The sequence below is a fragment of the Camelus ferus genome, chromosome 2 (genome assembly GCF_009834535.1).
Source record: "Camelus ferus isolate YT-003-E chromosome 2, BCGSAC_Cfer_1.0, whole genome shotgun sequence".
Classification (NCBI taxonomy): domain Eukaryota; kingdom Metazoa; phylum Chordata; class Mammalia; order Artiodactyla; family Camelidae; genus Camelus; species Camelus ferus.
Genome location: NC_045697.1, coordinates 5980262 through 5994560, shown reverse-complemented (window position 1 = coordinate 5994560; position 14299 = coordinate 5980262). Strand labels below are relative to the sequence as shown.

General features: G+C 50.3%; 1 protein-coding gene across 1 annotated transcript in view; it reads left to right on the top strand.

Annotated features, from left to right (window-relative positions):
- SLC2A9 (solute carrier family 2 member 9) overlaps positions 1 to 14299 on the top strand; it is a 201561-nt gene that overhangs the window by 146984 nt on the left and 40278 nt on the right. The window contains 1 exon segment of the mRNA XM_032496859.1: positions 9063 to 9190. Coding sequence (XP_032352750.1) covers positions 9063 to 9190 — 128 coding nt within the window.

Genomic DNA, 14299 nt, shown 5'->3' with positions numbered 1-14299 from the left:
GAATATACAAATCCGTTCTTCCGAGACCCAGGCTGACGGTGTGATTGCCCAGAGTTGCAGGTCCCAGGCTGTGTCCCCAGATCCTTGACTATATTCCAGGCTGCCTTATACTGCGGCTCGCTGTGCCAAAGACCTTCCTCGTCCAGTCACCCTCGCGTGTCTATTTCAACAGCCCCCCTAGTGCTCATCCAAAAAAGGAAGAATATTAAAGTGTACCCATGGGAACTGACTACTGAGAACTCTGACCTCTGGCTTTATCTAAATGTAGACTCCTGATTAAGCTTAGTAACAGATCATCTGAGGGCCGTGAACCCACCAAACACATCACCGGGGGGTTTGTCCTGACAGATCAGAGCTGTGTTTTCCTACCTGCTAATGAGCCATCTGCACTCATTGAAATGTGGCGGCTCCTCAGTTTTAATTAGAATCAGCAGAGTCAGGTTGGCCTTACGTGGCCCACTTGCTCCAGAGACTCTTCAAAAGCATCCTCTCCCCCCAGAAATTCCAGTATGGAGACCTTCAAACCTAAGAAGAATTTGACTTAAAAGTCCAGATTAAAGAAATTCCACTGGAATAAAGTCTTTGTCGAAACACACTAATTGGCAGACAAGAGGAGGACTCACTTTATGTTCAGTGGAGCACGGTTCAGGAAGGAGTCTAACCGAGTCTCATGGCTGATGCTTCCAGGCACGAAGCGTGGTTGTTAATGATGCTGAGAGGCAGGAGGTGCTGTTACGCAAACATTTTTCCATCTTTCTTCTCAAGTTCTCAATTACTGTGTCCTAACCAGCATCCTTATCTGCCTCCACACTCTCCCTCCACTGAGACACACTCCACTCTGTGTCTAGGACTACTTTCCAAATCACAGATCTGACTGTGGCTCTCTCCTGCTAAAGGAGCCTGCTGCATCTCCTCCCTGCAAACTCCTAGCCCCCTAGCCCAGCAATCTGAACACCAGGGTCCACCACAGACTCTGCAGACAATACCTCTGCCGTCCCACCTCCTCCGTCTCCAGCCTGGTTTCCACCAAACAGCACCCTCTAGACCTGCTCTTGTCTTCTCCCCTAGGCTGGCCCTGGGGTCTGGTTAGCCCACCATCCACTGGCCACGTAGTGAATTTCCACTCACTCTTAAAAGACCTGGGTAACTCTCTGTCATCATTTCCTATTCATTCGTCCATTCAATGGACATCTGTTGAGCCCAAACGTCTATTAAGGGACACAGTTTGCTCCAGGGGAAGGAACAGTGAGCAAAAGAAACCACATACCTTCCCTGAAAGAACACAATAAACAAACAAAGAATAAAGGAATAAAAAGATAATGATACCACCCATGGAAGGAATAGGTGGTGGTGACGGGACCTCCTCCTTCTGTCTAGATAAATTCACTCCCGAACCTCATTTCATTTCCCAAAGAAGCCTCCCTTCCATTTCCTTAGACATGCATCCTGCAGGTGAGACCACAGGCTGGGATCAGGACCTTTCTGGTTCCCAGCTTGGGCTGTGGTTAGACTGGGAGGAAGGGGAGAAAGGTGCCGTCGCTTCTATACCATCACCTGCTGGGAGCCAAGCCCACGCTGAGTAAATCGCCCATGTCCCTTGTGCCCTGCAGCGTGTCCGAAGCCAGGGGGCACTCCCAGCAGTGGGAACAGTCTGAGCTTGGGCAGGAGCTAGGAATTCCCAAAAAAGACACTGCACAGAGCAGACAGGCCAGTTTGGAAACCCTGTAACCTAGGGAATCTCACTTCACCTCTCTGCCCTCAGTCTCCCCACCCAGAAGATGGGGTTGGGGCTGGACAGGTGGCACCCGATCCTGGAGCGTCTCTGGATGCAAAAGGAGACGCACTGCCTTTGCTCTTTAGGCCCAGACAACGCCTCCTGCTGACGTGTGACTCTCCCTTATCCACGATCAACGATGTCTGATGCTGCGTCCCTGTGGTAAAGGGAAGTTTATCGCTCCCTTTTTGAAATAATTTAGAACTCCATAAAGGGAAAGCTTTCCCAGAGCCTGGCACACAGGAAGTACTCAGCGCACTGACTGTTTTTACTGTTACAATTGCCCAGAAGAGATGTGGTCCAGGAAAACATTAATCTTGTGATGGGTTTGGCTTTCTTGCCTCAGTGGCTCCCCAGACGCTGGAGGCTACTTGAAGGCAGAAATTGCGTCTGCTTCTTGCTCGGCATCAACATCCCAGCAGAGGGCCTGGCTCAAAGTCCGTACTCAACGGACATGTATTAAATGAATGAACGATGAGAAGACTTCAGCAGTCGATAGGATTGAGCCTTTGCTGCATGCTGATCACAGTGCTAAGCACTGTTGCATTTAATCCCCAAGCAACTCTAAGAGGTAGGAGCTATGGCTCTATCCTCATTTTATAGATGAGAAAGTTGAGAGCTGTCCACGTGACTTGCCTGTGGTCACACAGCCTGTGGATGGAGAGTTCATCTAACACCAAAGCCAGTGCTCTTGGCCACTAGCCTGGCTGCCCCGGGCATGGTCATAATTTACATGTGCCAAGTAAGCCAGCTGTACTGAGATTTCAAATAGTTCATCAAGTGCCCAGGTTATAGGTGGGAAAACTGAGGCTTGGGGAAGGACCAAAGCCTCCCACCTTGTCTGCGGAGCCAGAGGTGCCCCCTGTCAGAATGGGACAAGCCTCTGCAAGGGCTCCAAGGAGGTGGGCATCTGAGCTGCTCAGAAACAGGAGGACAGACCTGCTTTTCTGCTTGGCTGAGCAGACCTCCTCCAAGGGGCAGGGCTGCCTGAGTGGACAGCTCCCTTGGGCACTATTCCCCTCCCTGCACCAAGTTCCACAGCCAGCTCCCCACCACCATCCCAGGCTGGGAGCCATGCTCTCTGATTGCCGACACACTCCCAGCTACCATCATAAGACAAACCTGTTGGGAAATCTTGCCTTCGCCTTCTTTCTACTGTCTCCCAGGGAAAGGGCAGGGGAGTGAGTCTTTTCCCAGACCAGAAGCTCTCGGTTTCAGGACCAGATCTATCATTTACAGCTCGTGCGGCCTTGAGCAAGTCATTCTGCTCCTCTGTGCCCTGATTTCCTCCCATGTCCAGTGGGGATCAGAATACCTACCTCCTAAGGCAGTTCATCGTGTGGACAAGTAGACTCTAAAATGCCCAGCACAGGACTCAGCACATACATGTTGGATGAAAATGGGTGAATGAATGGACAAATAAGACTAAGTATAGTGAAAGATACACAGCTAACTATCCATGAAGAATCTTCAAAATGGCTATATGTGATTTTTTAAATTTAATAAGCAATTTTTCAAAGCTGGCACCTCAGAGGAAAAATTGTTTAAAGGCTTATGTGGCATATGGACACACTTGTCGAGGTTTTTAAAGGGATTTCCAAGCATTTTAAAGGGCTTTTGAAACTGATGATAGGGGTTCCACTAAAGAATTTTAATAAATATGAATTGTAGAAAAGTTTGGACAGGTGCCCTTCATTTCTCTTATATACAAGTTGATATTGGAGGGAAGAGTCCAGCTCAAGTGCTAGAGCACATGCTTAACATGCGCGAGGTCCTGGGTCCCAGTACCTCCTCTAAAATAAATAAACAAACAAACAAATACACAAATAAACAAACAAATAAACAAATTGCGATTTCTCTCAGGTACCCAAGTGTTAGAAATTACCAGAGGAGGAAGGGAGTTAAATATGCAGAGAAGCTTGCTGGGGGCGGAAATACGAGGGCTGTGTTTGCTAGAATACAGCAGACGCACATTGCTGAGCGTGCTGATCCTCAAAACAACACTACAAGAAAGGAACTCGTGTTATCTTCATTTCATGGGTAAGAAAACTGAGAGCCATAGATGTCCTTAGCTGTGGTCACATAGTCAGTAGTAGATGTGGGAATTTAAATCAGGTATATCTCCTGGAGGAGAAAGAAAGGAGGTTGTGAGAAGGAATGTGGTGTCAGATGGCCCCTCATGGTGGACACCAGGGGTGCTGTTGTCTGATACAGCTTGGTTGTTACAACAGCTGAGCCAGAGACGGAGGAGCTGTGTTGTAACACCCCACCCCATGATCTAACCACAGTGTGAAAGACAGACAACCCAGAAGAAGATAAAAAGTGAAGGTGGGACTGGAAGAAAAAAGAAAGGAAGGGAAGGGAGAAAAGAAAGAAGGGAGAGATCGCCCAGAGCGTGCGGAGTCCAGGCAGGAAATAAGAGAGTGAAGTGACTCGAGAGACCATGGATGCAGAAGAGAGATAAAGCTGATCCAACATAGGGATAATAGTGTCTCCAAAGTAAAGAATCCAACACAGAGAACAGAAGTCTTCAAAAGTACAACATAGAAAGTGAGTAAAGAGTGGATCTGTAGCTCAGAGGGACACACGGTGTTCTAAGAAAGATTGTTGCAGGGAAGTCAACACCAGCCCCATCAAAGTTAAGTTAATGAACTTCACGGATAAAGAAAGATTCCTTTAGGGCTTCAGGTAGAAAAAGCCAATCACTGAAGCAGAAATTCCAGACTAGGTCTAGGCTTCTTTATAGCAACAATCGATTCTCCAAGCACCAAAAGACAAATGGGGATCATCCCCGGGTGGAAGGGTTAAGGGCGACCTTGTTTCCTTTTTAAGCTTTTTTATATTGCATGCTTCCTTTACTTGTTTAAAATGGGCAAATATTACTTATGATAATCTAAAAAAAAAAATATTTTCACTTTGAAAAGCAAAACAAAAATAAAGGACCTAGACAGAAACTCATTCTGTTCCCATATCAAAACTCACTCTTTGTCATTTTACCCTTGATTTAAAGAAACAGACCAGGAGAGACTCTTAGGAAATCAGGCCACCAATGCCCAGAGGCAAAAGAGAAACAAGTGAATTCCAGGACTTGGAAGAACATTCAAATAAAAGCATGAAGACTGTTAAGTTCCTTTTGCATACTTTTAAGACTGTTAGTGTCTTGGACTTGCTTGCGTCACAATGGATAATTAAGACTCATACTCGGGAGTGACCCAGCCTTGAGTTTGGGTCCCACTAGTGATGTGATTTAAGGAAGTTACTTTACTTTCTTAAGTGTAGGTTCCTTTGTATGCTAAGTGGGAAAAATAATAGTAGAAACTATCACATAGTAGTGATAACTGAATGAAATAGTATGTCAAGTGCTTTTCATAACATCTGCCACATGGTTACCACCACCATCATGAAGCAGCACCATCATCTCTATTATCACCATTACTGCCATCATCTTCATTTCTATATCATCATCATTATTATTATCACTGTCCTTGCTAGCTAGCATCATTATCAACCCCACCACCAGCATCACCATCACCATCATCATCACAATCATCACCATTATCATCACCAGCATCATTATCACCACCACCACCACCACCACCACCACCATCATCATCACCATCATCACTCCTTGCTAAGAGACCTTGGGCATGTAACTCCCCTTCTCTGAGCTTCAGCTAACTCATACAATGGGGAAAAATAATGCAGAGGAGTTTTAAATTGTAATTATAGTAGCTAACATTTAATTATTGAGTATCTTTCAGGTGGAAGACTTAGACTAAGTGCTTACACACAGCAGTTCATGTATCCTCGCAAACATCCCCAGTACTAAGTCCCTGCCATCATACTTCACATGTGAGAGACCTGGATTCCAGAGGAATCTGGCGGGGTCCGGACTTCAACTTGTTCTCACCGACACCGGCACCCAAGCCCCAGCCCACTGTGCCTCACCACCTTCTCTGGTTGTGAGGTTCAAACGAAATGACGGAAGTGAAAGCCCATGATTACAGGGGCCATGCAGGATCCTCGTGGTTGCTTGTGTTTGTCCTGCGGGGGTGGCCTGAAGACCTGACGAAGGAAAGAAAGAAGAGGCCTGATGTAGATGTCCTTTGGACTCCAGGGTGTCTTTATCATTCCTTCACTGATCCTAAAAATCTTTACAGAGCGCTTTGCATGTGTATCCTAAGAGGAGGGTCCATAGCCAATAAATAAATCATGGCCCCAGCCCTGAAGCAACAAAGAAAGTGCAGAGAGGTGGGTTTGTCAGTGTTCTGCTCCATCTCAAGCTGATGCACCGTCATCATGAAGTGTTAACTGAGTTACCCGCAGGTGCTCCCAAAACACACCTAGGGAAGTCAGGGAAGGTGAAACACCAGCTCTCAAGCCTGTTCAGGCTTCAGAAGAGCTGTGAACTGCCCCCTGGGGTATGCTGCAAGGCTCACAGCGCGTTCGCTGCAGGACCAGCTGGGTGTGTGATACAAACTCTTTCGGACAATGCAACATCATGTGCCCTACAGACCCAAGGCTGGTTTCAGCACATTAACTTTCAATATGCAACCGTTGATCTTGTACATTTTGATAGATACCTTTAAGGTAAAGAGAGTCCACTTTTTTGTAGTAAACAGCATATCAAATCTTTTCAAAATCAAACTTAGGGCATTTAATTCAAGTAAATAAATATTATTCGCATGTCTACTGTGTCAGAGATGCCAGGCAATTGGAGATGCTGCCTGCCCCGGAGGGCTCACAGTCTAGTAGAGGGGTCAGGGAATGGTGCATGCATTCTGGGTCAGTTTTGAAGTGCGAAGTCCCAGGCTTGGTGGCAGCGTGCTGGAGTGGTAATTGTGAAAGCTCTGGAGAGACACAGGCTTGAGTTGGTCCAGGCTCTGTGACCTTGGGTTGCCTGGTTGAACTTGATGAGTGTTGTGGTTGTGTGCAGTGCTCACACTGAGCTCCATGGGATGGAGAATCCCAGAATTCAGCCCCTCCCTTCCATCCACCCCCACTGCCACCATCCAAACCCCCTAGGCAACATTGCCTCCTTCCTGTGGTACAGGAGAATGAGGTGTGGGAGGATGGTCAGTCGTGTCCCAGGTCTTTGGTGAGTCCCTGGGATGCATCCCACCAAGTGAGGGTCCTTGGCTTCTTGCGGGAAAGAATTCAAGAGTGAGCTGTAGTTGAGTGAAAGTAGATTTATGCAGAGAAATGCACACTCCATAGACTGAGTATAGACCATCACAGAAGGCCAGAGAGGCCACAAGGTATGTGTGGGGGGAGGGTTCAAAGTAAAAGTACTCTCCATACAGAGTGCAGGCCATCTCCAAAGGCAAAAGAGCTACCGCGAGGGGCGGGGTTGCTAGTTTTGATGGGCGGTAACTTCATATGCTAACAAGTGGGAGGATTATTCCACGTACTTTGGAGAAGGAGCTGGGATTCCCAGGAACTGGACCACTTCCCACTTTTTGACCTTTAATGGTCAGCCTTGCAACTGTCATGGCCCCTGTGGGAGTGCCACTTAGTATGCTAATATGTTACAGTGAGCAGATACTGAAGCTCAAGGTCTACTGGGAGTTGAATCTTCTGCCACCTTGGTGCTAATTGCTGTGTCATTCTTTTCATGGCTGTGCCCTGCCCCTTGCCCTCCTGCCTCACCTGCACTGCCCAATAGCCTCCTGTACCCATCTTTTATCCCTCAGTCCTTTCTCCAGACAGCAGTGATCTCCACAAAGTGCAGCTTAATCACATCTACTTAAAGGCCCACGGGAGTTCTCTTCAACGGCAACCCCTCTCCTTCACCTACAGAGGCTGCTTAATCGGCCCTGCTCACCTTTGCCACCTCACCCCATTCCTCCCTACCCTCCCTCAGGTGTCCAGACAGGCTGGCCTGTGTTCTAGACCTTGACCCAACCCTTTTCGCCTCTCTACCCTCCCATCCCTCCCCCGGCAGGTTCTCCCTCAGATCTTCACAAGCTGCAACTCCTCCTTTAAGCCACATCTCCACCATCATCTCCCCCAGTACTACTAAATAGACCCTCTCCCATTGCTCTGAATGTTTCCTCCAGTGCCTATCACACACTGTGATTATTCATTCCTTCACTCTCATCCTTTAAACAAGGACAAATAAACAAGTCATCTTTTCTCCCCAGCCAGATGAGGGAATGTCATGAGAGCAGGGGCATTGCCGCTGTCCTCCAGGAATGAGGGGCCAGCCCAGCACAGCCAGTAATCACTGAATCTTGATGGAATGAGTGACCCCAGACCAGTGGTTTCCAAACTGAGGTCGGCAAAGGTCCCTCAGGGTTTTCCCCTCTACCATCCATCCTGTCTTGTCCGTGGACCTCCAAGGTCTAGGTCTGATGAGAGTGAGGACTTCTGTTGAGGAAGGGAGGCTGCAAACCAGACCTTCATGGTCATACTGAGCCCCAGGTACAGCGCGTGGGCACAGAGCCCAATCCTGTGTCTCACTGAGCAGGACAGTTGGGAAGGGAGGGGTGCAGACCTCAGGGAATCTAGGCCAGGTATGGTGCCCAGAGGGCATTTGGAAATGGGTGGAAGCAGTTTGGGTTGCCATGGCGAAGAGGGGCACTCCTGGCTTCAGGAGGCAAAGGGTGGAAAACATTCTGCAATTGCACAAGTTCAGTCTCTCAAAATAAAGAATTGTTCCGCCCCATGTCGATGATGTTTCTGCTAACACTCTAATGCTTGGGCACCTCAGGAACGGGGGCCCACCACCCATCCAATCAAGGGGAGATCAGGCAGGGACTTCCCTCTTCTTAAGCAAGGATCAGCAGAAAACCCCTGAGATTTGGAGGTCAGAGTCCCAAGCCTGAGCCCTGGCTCTGCTACTCAGGAGCTGGGTTACCTTGGCTAAGTCAAGTAACCTCTCTGAGCTTCAGTTTTCTCATCCAGGGAATATGGCAGCCAATACCTGCCTGACTCAGTTATTCCAAAGATAAATTATAAGCATTCCTAACACAATATATTCAGTAAATGCCAGTTGCCTTTTAAATCAAATTGCCACATATCGTACTCAGTTTATGGTGGAGCACAGCTTGATACAGAGGGCATTTGGAGAGCCAGGAGGCTCATCTCGTTGGGATGGGCAGGTCAGAGGAAAGGTTTAGGTACTGTTAAGGGTCAAAGGCTGTAACTCCAGCACCCCCTTCTGCAGGCTCGGCTCTCCCAGGCAGAGCCAGCTCTTGCCAGGAGGGGCTCCTCCACCACATGGAGATGGGTGCTGGCAGCCTGACCTCTGCAGGGTGACTAGTCCGTGCCCTGGCTGTGGTTGCAGGTGGCATCCCCTTCATCCTGACCAGTGAGCTCTTCCAGCGATCACAGCGGCCGGCTGCCTTCACCGCGGCAGGAACCACCAGCTGGCTCTCCAGCTTCGCTCTGGGGCTCCTCTTCCCGTTCGTTCAGGTATGACCGACAAGGGGTCTTTTGCTCACGAGATTCCCTCAGAGTGATGGATGATTCAGAAAGCAGAGGCTGGTCCCCTCTCTACGGGAGATTCATACTCTTGGTCTGAGGAAAGGGGAGATGTGCTTTGGTCCAAAGCCTTAATCCTCTCCCTCTCTCCCACACCTTCCGGAAGCTGCCCCTAAATGCTCAGGGAGTAGGTCTGCTGAGGGTCTGCAGGGAAACCTCAGTGATCATCTTAAACCAGCATTTTTGCAACGCGCTGGCCCCAGTGTGAGACAAGTCCGTGTCCTTGTTCCCGTGCACACGGCCACCCTGCCCTGCATGTAGCCTCCAGATTGTCATCCACATCCCCACGGCTTCTGTGGTCATTGTCCCAAGAATGATCACAATCGACAGGGAATCGATAACTCAGGGAACAGACACAGGTTCTTTTTGTGTTAGACTCTATTCATTCACTCGCTCGTTCGTTCAACACATATTTATTGAGCCCTTGCCTTGTACCTGGCATGATTTCCTGCAATAGAGATGGAGGAGGGGACAAAAACTTGTGTTCAATGGTCCTGGAGTGAAAAAGGAGGCAGGCAACCAAGGTGGACGTGAGGAGGTCAGAGAAGGCTTCTTGAAGCTGGTGACATCAGAGCGGAGACCTGAGTGAAGGGAGGGAGCAGCCTGGGAATGGAGACATCCAGGCAGAGAAACAGCAAGTGCAAAGGCCCTGAGGCAGGGCCATGCTTGACCTGTGTAAGGAACAGCAAAGAGGCCAGTGTCGCTGGAACAGAAGGAGCAGGGAAGACCAGAGAGGCAGGAAATGAGATCAGAGAGTTCTCCAGGGCCAGGAACACAAAAGATGTTCTGCACAGAGCAAGGGACCCAGCTGCATTCCAGGAGGGAGGGTCAGGCTTCCCTGCTTTAATGCCCACCAGGGCTCCCTGCTGCCCAGAGAGCAGGTGACACCACTGGTGAAGGTGAGAATCTATCAGATGCCTCTGAGAAAGAACCCACCATCCATTCTCGGGGCCTATTTCAACCCTCCCCTGCCTCTCTATTAATAGTCTGTCTGTTAATTAGCTGGCGCTAAGCCCAGCACATTCTGGATTCTCTGCTAGAAGCTGGGCTGAGTCGAGGTCAGCACCCGGCTGCAGACCCACGTGATGGCTACTCCTGCATCCACAGCTAGAAAGCAATTACTCTGCACCAGGCCCCCTGCACGAGGCTTTATGTGTTCATGTCACCCTCATGCAGCCCCCAGCTGGGGTTTCTCAGCCTTTCCATCTTGCAGAGAAGTGAGGCTCAGGGAGCAGACGTGATCAGCCCGAGAGCCTGAGTCACAGTCAAAGCCGGTGGCTCTGCCCCATCACGGCTTCCTCACCAACAGTCTCCATCAGCCTCCCCATCTCCTCAGTCTCAGAGTCAGGGGTTGAGGCACTCTGCAACTTTTAAAACATCCTGACTTAGCTACAGCCATTGCATGTCAGGGGAGGCCAGGAGCCAGGGAGTTAGAGACGCCTCTGCACCCATTTACTCCATCCTCAGGGCCCCTTCGCCTGGCTGCGCTCAGAACATAACAAATTGTCTTTTCAATTGACTTCAAACCTTAAATGGCTTTTTCCAGTTTGGTTCAAAGCCAGCAGAGCCAGGGGTTAGTAAAATATTCATTATTGTGGGGAAAATTCACTTCAAATCGCTTCTCTGTCAACACAGATCTCCCCAACACCCTTACAAATTAAGTGGAGAAATTCTAGAGCCTTCACACAGCCCACAACTAAGTTTTACACATCCTCGACGACGGCCGCTGTCTTCTGAGTGGTTTGGAGGAGGGGGCATGAAAGCTCTCACTGAACTCCCAGACCCAAAGCACCAGCTGGCTTTCCCGCTGCAGCCTGGGAGTTACAGCACTGACATGCCACTAATGCTAGTGTTTACTGAGCGCTTGCCGCGGGCCAGGGAGCGCCTCTTTTTCTGCCTCGACAGATCAGAGACTGGAGCTCAGAAAGATGCTCAGAAAAATGACAGAGTCTGACTTGAACCCTGCTCTCACCCTCACCTGTAAGACAGGGAGATGGACCCCTTGGTTATAAGCAGATGACCCTGTCCTAAAAGTCCATTTGAACTGGGGTTGAGTTGCTAATCATTAAATACATACACATACACACACACACACACACACACACACACCCTCAGAGAGATCTCCAGCTAAAATCGATCCATCTGGCCTGTATTTCACGTTGTTCGTTTGGCAGATCCTAGCCCACCCGCAGCTTCTCCCAAACAGAAATGCAGGACTGCGTTTACCTTGAGACACTTTCTGAGTCGGGTGAGTCTGGGGCCCAGTTTTATGCTCAGTTCCATAAAGTGCACACCAGTTCAGGGTACTGAGCTGGAGTGCAGGTCAGGGAAAGGGTAGGGGAGAAGCCAGCGACACAACGGGGCATTTCCTAGGTGTCAGGTTACACGTGCAGTCACTCCGCTTCATGGAAGGTCTTACTACCCCCACATACCAGTCAGGATGGGCTGCGATTTGCTGCAGGAAGAAACAGCCCCCAAGTCTCAGTGGTGTCCGACCACCTGGGGTTATGTCACTCGTGCTAGATAATCACTGTGGGGCGGCTAGAGATTCTGTCCCAGAGCTTTCTGACTAGGATGCTGGCTGGCAGGACCCCTTCCTTCCGTAACAGCTGCCCCCGGGGCAGGTGGGGAGAATATGGTAGGTTCCACACCTGCTCATTAAGACCCTGATGCACAAATTCCTGTGAGTGAAATTCACATGGCCACATCCTACCTGAGCGGAAAAGCAAGCTGCCTTCCAAGGGGAAGAGGCAGAAAGTTTGTGCCCTCCCCTGATGAGGACCCTAGCCCGCTTTTCGGAAGAAGGTTGGGTTCAGCAGGCCTGGGAGACCTGCCCGAGGCTAGGGAGCGGAAGCGCACAGTCACGGCCGTGGACTGGCGACTTCCTCTACCCACACGGCTTTTATGGGTTTCACTCTCCTTTCAGGATAACCTGCTTTCTGACGGCCTTGGCAACATGCTGGGGGGCTCACCACATTCATCCCAACTGGCTCGCTTCCCGCCAGGCACTCACCTGGCTGGAGGCCCTGGGGAGCCTGAGAGGTTTCTGGGGCCACCGCTCGTGCTGGGTCACCACTCATGCTGAGTCACCCTGCCATAAGGAGCTGGAGTGTCTGAGGACAGAGTGGGACCAGGACTCAGGACTCTGAGGGTTAGTGTCTCTCCTGCAGGAGCCGCATGCTGAGGCTGTCACCACGTGTAAAAACACATCCATTTGCATTGTCAGGGTGATCTCAGAGATACATCAGTCCCAGGGATGCTGAGAGCCTGGCCTGAGCAGGGGACTGTGGCCCGGGAGGGCTCGGCCTGGGCTAGGAGCTCAGGGCCAGGAGGGGTGCCACCCACCCACAGATCTGAGGTCCCACCAGGCGCAAATGACACACATCTGCGTGCCCATCTTAGAACATCCAGAACAGCTGCTTCCTGTCAGACATGTCAGAGCACAGGTGTCACGGGAAGAAGCCACCAAGATGGACAATCAGAGCCGACACTGATTGAGAATTACTGTGCACCTGCTTCTGGTCCAAGCATTGTACATATTTAATTCATTTACAAATGTAATTCATTTACTCCCGCAACAGCCCTGTGAGGTAGATGCCATTATGGCCCCATTTCACACATGGAGAACCTGATGCACAGAAAGGTTAAGTAATTTACCCAGGGTTGCCCAGCTAATGAGGGGTAGAAGTGGGATTGAAACCCATGCAGCTCCAGGCTGTGCCTTCCTGACCACTACACTATACAGTGTCCCCCCAGGAGTCACAAATCTTGACCAGTGTCTCCTACACGGAGGGTGAGAGGTGCTAATCCAGCCTTGCAAATGAGACAGCAAGGTGAACCCCAGAGGCGCGGCCCTGGGAGTGTACGCCCTTCCTGGGGCCGCTCCAACAAATTAGCACAAAATGTGTGGCTTAATAGAAATCTACTATCTTACAGCTCTGGAAGCCCGAAGGTCCAAAATCAGTCTCCCTGAGCTGAAGCCAAGGTGTTGGCAGGGCCGCATCCCCACCACAGGCTCCAGAGCAGAATCCAGTTTCTTGCCTTTCTCACCTTCTAGGCTGCTTTCTGGAGTGCCTCGGCTCCCGGCCCCTCCCCATCTTCAAAGCCAGCAGTGAAGCATTTTGCTTCAACGATCACGTGGTCTCACCTTCCATGTCACAACTCCCTCAGCCTCCCTTTTATAAGGGCAGTTGTGATGGCAGTTAGGGTCGACCCAAATAACACAGGATAGAATTTCCATCTCAAGATCCAAACCTAATCACATGTGCAAAGTCTCTTTTTGCCGTGTAAGGCAGGCAACATTCACAGGATGTCGGGTCCTGGGATTTGGGGCCATTCCACAGCCGACTACAGGAAGTACGGGTGGGTTTTGGAAGCCTGGCCTGGACACCTGGTCGGAGGCCGCCCAGGAGCCGGGCAGATGTGCTGCTGAGTCCCTGACTACTTCCCCTCTGGTTGAGCACAGGGTGGTCCTGAGACCCCCTGGAGGAGTCATCAGGTGCCAGTTCTGGGGTGGGAGGGCTCCTGGTAGATTCCAAAAGGGCCTGGATGTGCCTGGTAGCAGGAGACAGACTGGACGCTCATACACTAACCACAAACAGTAATTGCATGCCTGGCCTTTGCTTCAGGCATTTGCTATTTCATCAGTGATGTGGGGTCGACCCCACTAGACCTTGTATGCTCTGGTAGGGAGCTCACGCTTGATCCTGTGGGCCAGAGGTTCTCAGCCCTGGAAGCACGTGAGATCCAGAAGGGTGAGTGAAAGAAATAATTAATGCTTGGGACCTGCCACCACCATCACCAAGATTCAGAGCTACTTGGAGCAGCGGGGGAGGGGCAGGGTGGCACTGTTTTAAGTGCTCCAGATGGTTCTAATGCATAGCGGTGGTTGAGACCCTCCAGAGCAGACATTTAGGAAACAGTGAGGATACTACACCATGGGACTAGTGATTGCGTTTGTGTTTCGGGAAGACCCTTCCACCGGCTTGATGGAGGGGACAGGCTGTGGGCAGGGGACCTGGTGGCTGGGATTGTCTGTCA